This window comes from Meles meles, chromosome 13 (assembly GCF_922984935.1).
Source record: "Meles meles chromosome 13, mMelMel3.1 paternal haplotype, whole genome shotgun sequence".
Taxonomy (NCBI): domain Eukaryota; kingdom Metazoa; phylum Chordata; class Mammalia; order Carnivora; family Mustelidae; genus Meles; species Meles meles.
The window spans coordinates 54792425-54803167 of record NC_060078.1 but is presented as its reverse complement, the minus strand read 5'-3'; the positions used below and the strand labels follow the sequence as shown (position 1 = coordinate 54803167).

The window sequence follows — 10743 nt, the reverse complement described above, 5'->3', positions numbered from 1 at the left end:
ACATTCTATACATATTAAATTTAACATCACCTCGAAGATTTTAGGAAAACTTATTTTTTAATTGAAAATATACTTTAACCTAAAAAAATCCCATCATACACTGACCATGTTGAATAACCCTGCCTGTACAGAAGATTCAAAGGAAGATACAGGATAATATTTGAGCTGCCAGTACTGTGAGTCTCAAGAGACTGAAGGACTAGAATATCCCTTGGAAGAGAAATTTTGGGGGGAAAATTACTCCTTTTTTCCCCCTCCAAATGTGGTTAAATAAACCAGTTATCCCCGAAGTAATAAAGACTCATTTCAAGTAATTACTCTGCTTACAAGTTTTATTTACACAGTAATTATTAATAGTGGTTTTTAGTGAATTCCTTGTATTTACATTTTTATATACACATTTATACTTGAAAGGTAAAGAAACTGTACAATAATAAAAATGAGAAAAAGAAATACAGTAATTTAGGTCAAACTCAGGAAACAAATACACACAAGTAAGATTAAATTTAGGCAGGTAGTATAACTTCAACAAGATTACTGCCAGGGGTTACATTCCCTCTTATATCAGGGCCACCAATATCGAGGAAGTAGTTACCAGAGTTAAAAACATCATTCTAAAACCTATTAAGACCCTGGGTACTCCCTCAATATGTATTACAATACTAGTTTCCACTAAGTAAGCTCCTAAGATAGGAGTTAACTTCTGAGGGTTCCACTAGTGGTCCCTAGGCTAGAATGACCCATGGGGTAAAAATATATGGACACCATCTGGTCCCATACTCCTAAAGAGGCAGTCACTGAACTAACAAGTTTTTCAGGCTTGTTAGTTTGAAGACTATATACCACTAACAGAAATAGTATGCTCAAGTGTTGTTTTAAACAAAACTGCAAACATAAAAGCACACTGTACATCTAATTATTAACCAAAGAGCATGTTATACAGATATCACTTATAATACTCAAGTGATTTATTTTAGGTTTAAGGATTAAATGTATTATAATAAAATTCATAGATTTACCAATAATTAATTTCTTTATCCACTATACCATCAAAGTTAGACTCATTAGAAAAAAGTTAATTTTATCTTTTTCTTTTCTTATTTCCATTGATTAGAAAATTATGCACAGTGTTTTACAAGTCATAGACTTGGCTACATATTAAGATTTCAAATTTAAAACTGGAATTAAATTTTGTTTCTACAGACAGTGAAGGAATTTTAACTAAAAAGTTTAAAGTCTTGCCAAATAGCATGCTATTTCAGAACTCTCAGAATTTGTATGTTTTAACTCTTACCAGTGAAAAATCTCATTTATATTCATGGACTTACTTCCAAAATCAAGTCTTCAGTCCACTAAAGTGCAGAGAACTTTCCTTCTACCAGTTAGCTTCCTTAAATTACTAGATGAATAACTTCTTAGACTAAACAGAAAGGCTAAAATTCTTTGAATGATGGGTATTCCTTAAGAAACAATTTTCCTTCAAAAACAAACATGATACTGTGGAAAAACACCTAAACAAATGTGAAACAAGCTCCAGTTCCCAGAAAACCCCAATTTGTTCCAAACTGTGAATGAAGACAACAATTTCAGTGACTTAAATAATCTACAAAGTTGTTTTCTCTTATTCTCTAATATCTTCAAAAAGTTGGAACTGGAGATAATATTTGTATTCAGGTGTTTATTTCAAATAGTATTTTGGAAGTTAAAGTAGTATTTAACAATCCTGCTCTGGCCTCCAAAGTGCTTTTATGGTAACTGTTAAAAAAGAAAAAAGATGTAAAAATTTGAATAATCTCCAAAACTGTTAAAAAAGTTTATTGCATTAAACTTCACTCCAAATTATGGAGTATGAACTAGTCATTTAAACTCTTCCCTTTGTAAAATGGCTCTCCCTACAAAATACTTTTTTTATTAATACTGTCAATTGGTTACTCATTTCATTTACTTCAGCCATGGAATTCAAAATCAGCAGTTTCCCATGTCTTGATTCTTTTAGATTTCTCCAACATTTTCTTCCACGCTTTTTACATAGGAAACGAAAAACTTTTATCAAAACATTATTTATGTTTCAATTAGTCTGTTAATTTTGAAGATTAGCTTTTCAGAGCAGGACTATTATTCTTGTCTCCTTCTTTAATATCCTTCATTACAGATGCAAAGACCTGGAAATTATATAAAGGAAAGATTAATCCTCAAAATTAACTACCACAAAGATTAAAGAGTTTAAGTAACTGTAGTTTATTTATTTATTTTTTATTTATTTATTTATTTGACAGAGAGAGAGGTCACAAGTAGGCAGAGAGGCAGGCAGAGAGAGAGGGAGAAACAGGCTCCCCACTGAGCAGAGAGCCCGATGCGGGGCTCGATCCCAGGACTCTGAGATCATGACCTGAGCCGAAGGCAGAGGCTTAAACCACTGAGCCACCCAGGCGCCCCAGTAACTGTAGTTTATTAACATGAAAAAGCTTTAATGTATTTAACTCTTGCTCCTGGAAGACTGCTATTCTCAAATCCTCTTGTTCTTTTCAACCCAACTTTATGGTATACAATTAGATTCCAGTTTTCATCACTTGCCAAATATTCTGAAATTACTACTTGGTAACAGAACATTTTCTGGATGTGTATTTTCTGACACTTCATTTTAGTAAGCAATCAAACTGTGAGCTTATGATGCCTACTGTCTATCATTCAAGGAGCAAGTGATAATGCTTTTATGGCACTTAACTTAGACTGCCAATGTTTGCTTCCCTAAAAGGACTAGGCATCTAAAAAGCCAAGATCATACATTATATTCTTTCTGTTACAATCTTTAGCACAAAGTAGGTTGCTTTGTTTCTGTTTTTTTAAGTAGGCTCCATGACACAGAACCTGAACTCATGACCCTGAGATCGAGATCTGAGCTAAAACCAAAAGTTAGACATCTAACCAACTGAGCCACCCAGCAGGTGTCTGATATAATTGTTGTCTATTTGAAATACCAAAGTAAAAAAAATATATATATCAAAGTTATTAGAGTTACATAAAAATAAAACCATAGCTTTGGATAGGTGAAAGAAGAGAAATCAACTTTAAATTCTTGACTTTTCAAAGTCAAAAATTATTTTTTTGTTTTTTAATTAGGCACTAACATTTGAGAAATAAGGAATTTTGGTTTTTTTATTTAAGATTTTACTTATTTGACAGAGAGAGAGATCACACGTAGACAAGAGCAGCAGGCAGAGATGGAGGGAGAAGCAGGCTCCCCGCTGAGCAGAGAGCCTGATTCCAGGACCCTGAGATCATGACCCCATCTGAAGGCAGAGGCTTATTAACCCACTGAACCACCCAGGCGCCCCTGAGAAATAAGTTTTTTATAAGTCAACTGGTCGTTTTAACACATCCATTAGAAGAAGTAGGAAAAGGTCACTCTACCTGAGTCCATTTTTTGGTGCTATTTTGCATCTGAATGGCTGCAATACAGCTGAACAGTTTTTCTGATGTGATATCTTCTGGCAATTTAGTTAGAAACTGTGCTATATGAATAAAGTCCATTTGTAGGAGAATATCTTCATATAATCGGAGGATTCCTAATCCAGTCCTAAATAAAAATTCCTCCCCATCTCTGCAAAATACATCCCAGACTCGACAGGCCAGATCAAGTGGTAGTGATTTGCTATAGAGTGTGAAGATCCTAAAATTAGGGAGAAAATAGTCATTGAAGTTTTTCATTCATTTATTCATTCACTCATTAATCATCTCTATTTAAAAAGAACAGTGCTTAGAGATAAAAAGATAAATAAGAGACTACTCCTTCCTTCAAAGAATTTGAATAGCGGGAAAGTAAATAAAAGTAACTTACCACCTTCCACAGAGACATGGCCTAACAGAAATTAAGAGTGGCAAAAACACCTAGTGGTTAAGGGAATGGGCTCTGAAACCAGAATGTTTGAGTTTGACATTAGTGGTGTTACCTTGAGCAAGATATCCATCCTTGCTGTGCCTCCATTTCCTCATTAGTAAATAGAGAGTAATATTGCCTACCTCTCAGGATTGTTTGAAAATTAAAGGAATAAATGTAAAGTATTCAGAATAGTGCCTGGTGCATAAGAAAGGCTCAATAAAAGTTACTTATTATTGTATGAGGAATTCAAGTATCATCTTTTAGTAACCTAAATACAAAATCGTAATCAGACTTCTCTCTTTTCCCACAAACATCTACTGGTTTTTTCTTCCCTTTACCAAACTTTACTTACTATTTCTTTTGTAGCATGTATAGCTCCAACAGAATCACTAAAATGGTTTTTCCCATCCTTTCTGACAATGTCTGATTATGTAATTTTTTTAAAAAGATTTTATTTATTTGACAGAGAGAGACAGTGAGAGAGCGAACACAAGCAGGGGGAGTGGGAAAGGAGAAGCAGGCTCTACACGGAAGGAGCCCAATGCAGGGCTTGATCACAGGACCCTGGGATCATGACTCAGGGCGAAGGCAGCCGCTTAACGGACTGAGCCACCCAGGTGCCCCGCCCTGTTCATGCAATTCTTTATCCAGTGGAGCTTCAGGGCTGTGCTCTGGTTGGGGAAATAGGGACAGTAGGTGCTAGAGAACTTCTCTTGAAGCTGCCTTGGCAAAGCACACTTTTTTTTTCTCTCTCTTTTTAAAAAACCAATCTCTACACCCAATGTGGGGTTCAAACTTATAACCCTGAGATCAAGAGTTGCATACTCCACCTTTGGGAGCCAGGAGCTCCCAAAGTACACGTTTTTCTTTACAAAGGCTGTGCTTATCTGAGGTAGGGCTGATGAAACTTGAGGAAGGAACTAAGTTTTACTACTTACTTAGGTAGTAAGTTCCACAGAGGCAGTGAAACAAAAATCCATGTCTATTTCTTAAATAACACATATTTAATTGCATAAAAAAAGCACACCTCTGGTAGTAGAGAGGATAGTAATTCATTGCTCAAAATGAGAGAAGGTACCAGCAGTGCCTAAGTAGAACACAGTACTCACTACTAGTTACATTCTGCTCCCTATTACCAAATGTGATACTGGTTTGCCTTATGTTCGTTCACACTCCTCAAGACTGGCAATCGAGGGCGCCTGGGTGGCTCAGTGGTTTGGGCCGCTGCCTTCGGCTCAGGTCATGATCTCGGGGTCTCTGGGATCGAGTCCCACGTCGGGCTCTCTGCACTGAAGGGAGCCTGCTTCCCTCTCACTCTCTCTGCCTGCCTCTCTGCCTACTTGTGATCTCTCTCTGTCAAAATTAATAAATAAAAAAATCTAAAAAAAAAAAAAAAAAAAAGACTGGCAATCGAGTATTTTTGCTCCTTCTCTACAGATTTAGTACTTGACCTTGGTCCTCTGGGTTTCGTAACATAAAACTTTTCTTCTCCCCATTATCTTGGGGCCTTCCCAGAGGAACTCTAATGTTCCGAGTAGAAATGGAAATGAACACACTAAGGCAGCACCTTAGTGTTCTGTCCCCATCCTTTAATAAAACCACCTTTTTTGGGCATCTGGGTGGCTCACTTGGTTAAGCAACTGCCTTCAGCTCAGGTCATGATCGATCGAGTCCCATATCGGGCTGCCTGCTCAGCAAGGAGTGTGCTTCTCCCTCTGACCCTCTTCCGTCTCATGCTCTCTCTCTCCCTCAAATAAATAAATAAAATCTTTAAAAGAACAAACAGGGGCTCCTGGGTGGCTCAGAGGGTTAAGCCTCTGCCTTGGGCTCCTGTCATGATCTCAGGGTCCTGGGATTGAGCCCCGCATTGGGCTCTCTGCTCAGCAGGGAGCCTGCTTCCGCCCCTCTCTCTGCCTGCCTGCTTGTGATCTCTCTCTCTCTCTGTCAAATAAATAAATCTTTAAAAAAGAAAAATAAAAAATAGAACAAAACAAAAAAACACCTCCCTTGCACCAAAAAGAAAAAAAAAAACACTGAAAAATAACTAAGTTTTTTAAAAAGCTTATATAAAAGAAATCCCCAAACAACTTGATCAAGGCCATTAATTATTTTTCTATAGTGAAACTTAGTCTCATTTACATGAAATCCACTGAATTTGATGACTGGGGTTTAAGGTTTCAATGTTTCACATGTACTCTTAACAAGTTATCTTAAGATAATTGCTCCATCCCTTTGGCAAAATTACCATCCCACTATTCTATAATCAATTAGTGATGGCTCACAAGAGTCCTCAGCAAGGAAGAACTTTAAGTGCAACGTTGAGAAAAAGGCACTAGCACCTAAATAAAGCATCACTCCTCTGTCAAAAAGCAGGATAAAGCCTTGAAAAAAACAAAGCCCTCAGTAAAAAAATAAAACCAAAAAAACATATCATAACTATTATAAACTCTTATGTGTTAAGAATGATAAAGAAATAGCTCTCTCCTGAGCGTAGCATGCAGGCATTGAAGGAGATAATCCATGTAAAACACTCTCACTATAATCCATGATATAGATATTATTCCCATTTTATAGATAAAAAACTAAAACACAAACTGAGGGATTCTGATTTCAGCCCAGAGTCCATGTTCTTAATCAAATGGCTCCCCACAAAAATGTCAGAGTTTCTCTATTTGTTAGGGGAAGGAGTTTTTATCTGTATAATCCTGTGCATGAGATTTACTCTTGTTCCTAAAATACACAAAAAGTTATATATTTTATTGATGTTATGACTTACCAATCAATCAAGTATATGTCTGGTGTAAGACTGTAAGATTTGAAATGAAGAAATAGTTTGGAGAGATTTTCTTCAAAAAATACTTCAAACGTTGCAAAATATTTCAACATCTAAAGATAGAAATATCAATAAAGTTACTGAACAGTATATTTTAGAAATAGAGAAATTAAACCCTTAAAGAATTAAAAGAAAATCTTGCTTAGCACTTCTTTCCAAGTCTTTTTATCAAGCATTTGTAAAATTATAATTCAATGAAAAACTTATTTTAGATAAGATTATTTTGGTCTTCTACTTACTGTTTTTCACTCTAAAAGAGCACTCAGACTATAGAAACTGACAGTCCAATGAAAACATGATTCCTTCCAAATGTTCATACCATGTTGTGATCCACACGAAAAAAGGCCAGCTGGCATGGCTTATTGAGGAGGTTTGCAAATGCAATGAAAGCATCTGCCTCTTCCAAATTGAGAATGAGAACTGCTGCTATGAAGGACATCCCTTGGACCTTCAAAGAAAAGAAGTTCATCAAAATGCGCTTACAATAATAATTCAATACAGTTTATCTTATTGTATTCCTTAAAAATTATAAAGTGATATTAAAGTAGAATTGAGTTTTCTTTTTATTTGTCAATGAACGTAAATACAGAGAACCTGTCAATAACTATGAAATCTCCCTAATCTTAAATTTTTTGTTCATGTGTTATGGTTTAAAAAGATTAGGGAAAATTTTGGGAAAAAAGGAGAAAGTATCAGCTTTTACTTGCTACAAAAGCCTATCTCCATGTACTAATCTCGCTTTCATTTTCTCTCACTCTAAAGTCTTTCAAAGTAGAGGACATTGAAAATCTGGTGATTGTCTTCATTGTCACAGCACATCTGTCTGTGGCATAAAGTGAGGAACTAAGAATAAAATAAATGTATGAAAAGTGCTACTGAAGTTCTAAGACAGAATAGGTGGTGGGAGGGTGGACAGTAGGCTGGGTTCCTGGAAAAGCAGGATGAACAAATAAGAAAAAAAAAAAAAATCCCAAGAAATTAAAAAAAAAAAATGTGACCAAAGACACATAGGACCAGCCCAGCTGGAGCACAATCTTGATATTGGGAGAACTTAAGTAGGATGCAATTCCAACAGTGAAAGTCTTGAGGAAAAAGCTCAGCTACACAGATGCTTGCTTGTGAGTTATGGACAGCTGTTGTACATTTTTGAGCAGATAAGTGATATGAACTGCTGCTCATTGTTTAACTAAAAAAACTTCATCAGGGGGCGCCTGGGTGGCTCAGTGGATTAAGCCGCTGCCTTCGGCTCGGGTCATGATCTCAGGGTCCTGGGATCGAGCCCCGCATCAGGCTCTCTGCTCCGCAGGGAGCCTGCTTCCTCCTCTCTCTCTGCCTGCCTCTCTGCCTACTTGTGATCTCTCTCTCTGTCAAATAAATAAATAAAATCTTTTAATTAAAACAAACAAACAAACAAACAAAAAAAACCCAAAAAACTTCATCAGGCACTTCTGGTACAGATTTGCATAACAGACTTACACAAAAACAGTATTTACAATGAAACCGCCCGTCTCTTTTTCCCAGCCAAATGTTTTCAAGGTTTGCCTGCTATCACTATTTCTACTTTCTCAGTTCCCTTTGAAGTTTTTATTTCTTGCAGACTTCAGTTTGGATTTCCACTCCATTACTAGCCGATCTTGAAATTCCTCTTGCCAGGATAACCAATAACTTGTAAAACCCAATGGGCACTTTTCTATCCTCTTAGAATTCCCTTTGCTTCTGTGATCCAGTATTTCTTTGTTCTCCTCCTACTTCTCTGGCTTCTTCCATGTACTCTTTACAAAATCTACAGTAATTCCCTATTTGATTTTCTAGAGTATAAATTCCATGAGGATAGAGCCTGTGGCAGGCAGAATAACATGCCCAGAAGATTTCCACGTCCTAATCCCTGGGACTTGTGAAAATGTTATCTTCCACGGCAAAAGGCACTTTGCAGATGTGATTAAATGAAGAATTCTGTGATGGTAAGATTATCCTGGATGACGTGGGTGGGCCCAATGTAATCATCATGAAGGTCCTTATAAATGAAAGAGGGAAACGGGAGGTAGGAGAGTCACAGAGAAATTTGAGGATGCTACACCACTGACTTTGAAGATGGGTGGGGGGGTCAAGAGCCAAGGAATTAGGCAGCTTTTAGAAGCTGGAAAAGGCAAGGAAATGAATTCTTCCCTACAGCCTCCAGAAGGAAAGCAGCCATGCTAATACCTTGACTTTCAGATTTCTCATCTGCAGAGTTGCCAGGTAATAAAGTAGTATTGTTTAAAGCCACTAAGTTTATGGCAATTTGTTATGTCAACAATAGGACACTAATAAAGTACAGAGACAAAACCATGTCTGTTTGTTCATAATTATATTCTTTTTTTTTTTTTTTAAAGATTTTATTTATTTATTTGACAGCCAGAGATCACAAGCAGGCAGAGAGGCACGAGGAAGCAGGCTCCCTACTGAGCAGAGAACCCGACGTGGGGCTCGATCCCAGGACCCTGGGATCATGACCTGAGTTGAAGGCAGAGGCTTTAACCCACTGAGCCACCCAGGCGCCCCCATAATTATATTCTTTTTTTTTTTTTTTTTAAAGATTTATTTATTTATTTATTTGACAGAGAGATCACAAGTAGGTAGATAGGCAGGCAGAGAGAGAGGAGGAAGCAGGCTCCCCGCGGAGCAGAGAGCCCGACGCGGGGCTCGATCCCAGGACCCTGAGATCATGACCTGAGCCGAAGGCAGCGGCTTAATCCACTGAGCCACCCAGGCGCCCCCCATAATTATATTCTTTTTTTTTTTTTTTTTTTAAAGATTTATTTTTTTGACAGATAGAGATTACAAGTAGGCAGAGAGGCAGGCAGAGAGAGAGAGAGAGAGGAGGAAGCAGGCAGGCTCCCAGCCAAGCAGAGAGCCCGATGCGGGGCTCGATCCCAGGACCCTGGGATCATGACCCGAGCCGAAGGCAGAGGCTTTAACCCGCTGAGCCACCCAGGCGCCCCCCATAATTATATTCTTAATACCACAAAATTTGCGGGGTGGATACAAGGGGCAAGCCATTAGCTGTCTGTAATAGATGTGTAGCAAATAGAAGGAACTGATATATTTAATTGAATCTAAGATGCTGTTTAAGAAACACTATTTTAGAGATGCCTGCATGGCTCAGTCATTAAGTGTCTGCCTTCGGCTCAGGTCGTGATCCCAGGGTCTTGGGATTAAGCCCTGTAGGACTGAATTTCATTTTATATAGAACAGAGATGAGTAATAACAGCCTTCATTTGGTGACCTCACCTCTTCCATACCACTTTCTATCAAAGAATGCACAGCCACAGAGGGAGAGAGTCCCAAGGAGAACAAGTAAAGAAAACTGTAATACAGATTGGTACCCTTGGTTCTTTTAAACATAACTGGAATATGAACCATTACCAATTTTTTTCAAGATATACTGAATAGATTCCGGAAATAAAACTTTTGTGTGATTTACTGATAGATTCAGCATGTGTTATTCTTTAATATAATTAATATAATTAAACCCCATTTGTCAAATCACATCATGAAATATATATTCCAAAATAGTCTGTATTATTATCTTATCTCATCTTATAAAATAAATCTGATTTGGCTGACTGGTTTGCCACTAAGGTTTGGCATTATTTGGTTATATTGTGGTCATTTTACATAACTTCAAAGAGCTAATCTGCATCGTGGGCCTTGTTCAAATATTTTTCTTTAAATTGAAGTACACTTGACATATATTAGTTTCAGGTATAGAATACAGTTATTTGACCACTGCATATCTCATATATTTGTCTTGAAATGGACGATATACGGCTCAGGTCATGATCTCAGGGTCCTGGGATTGAGCCCCACATCGGGCTCTCTGCTCTGCGGGAAGCCTGCTTCCTCCTCTGTCTCTGCCTGCCTCTCTGCCTAGTTGTGATTTCTCTCTGTCAAATAAATAAAATAATAAAAAAAAAAGAGGGGCGCCTGGGTGGCTCAGTGGATTAAGCCGCTGCCTTCGGCTCAGGTCATGATCCTAGGGTCCTGGGAT

At 37.6% G+C, this 10743-nt stretch overlaps 1 protein-coding gene across 5 annotated transcripts in view; it reads right to left on the bottom strand.

Moving 5' to 3' along the window:
* Positions 1-318: 318 nt before the first annotated feature.
* The window catches only part of TBC1D12 (TBC1 domain family member 12), a 121570-nt gene continuing 111145 nt past the window's right edge, over positions 319-10743 (bottom strand). For all 5 annotated transcript variants that reach the window (XM_046027745.1, XM_046027746.1, XM_046027747.1 and 2 more), the window contains 4 exons: positions 7033-7161; positions 6657-6766; positions 3412-3670; positions 319-2162 (listed from right to left, as the gene is read on the bottom strand). In XM_046027745.1, coding sequence (XP_045883701.1) covers positions 2094-2162; positions 3412-3670; positions 6657-6766; positions 7033-7161 — 567 coding nt within the window. In that variant the 3' untranslated portion in view covers positions 319-2093. The remainder of the gene's footprint in view (positions 2163-3411; positions 3671-6656; positions 6767-7032; positions 7162-10743) is intronic.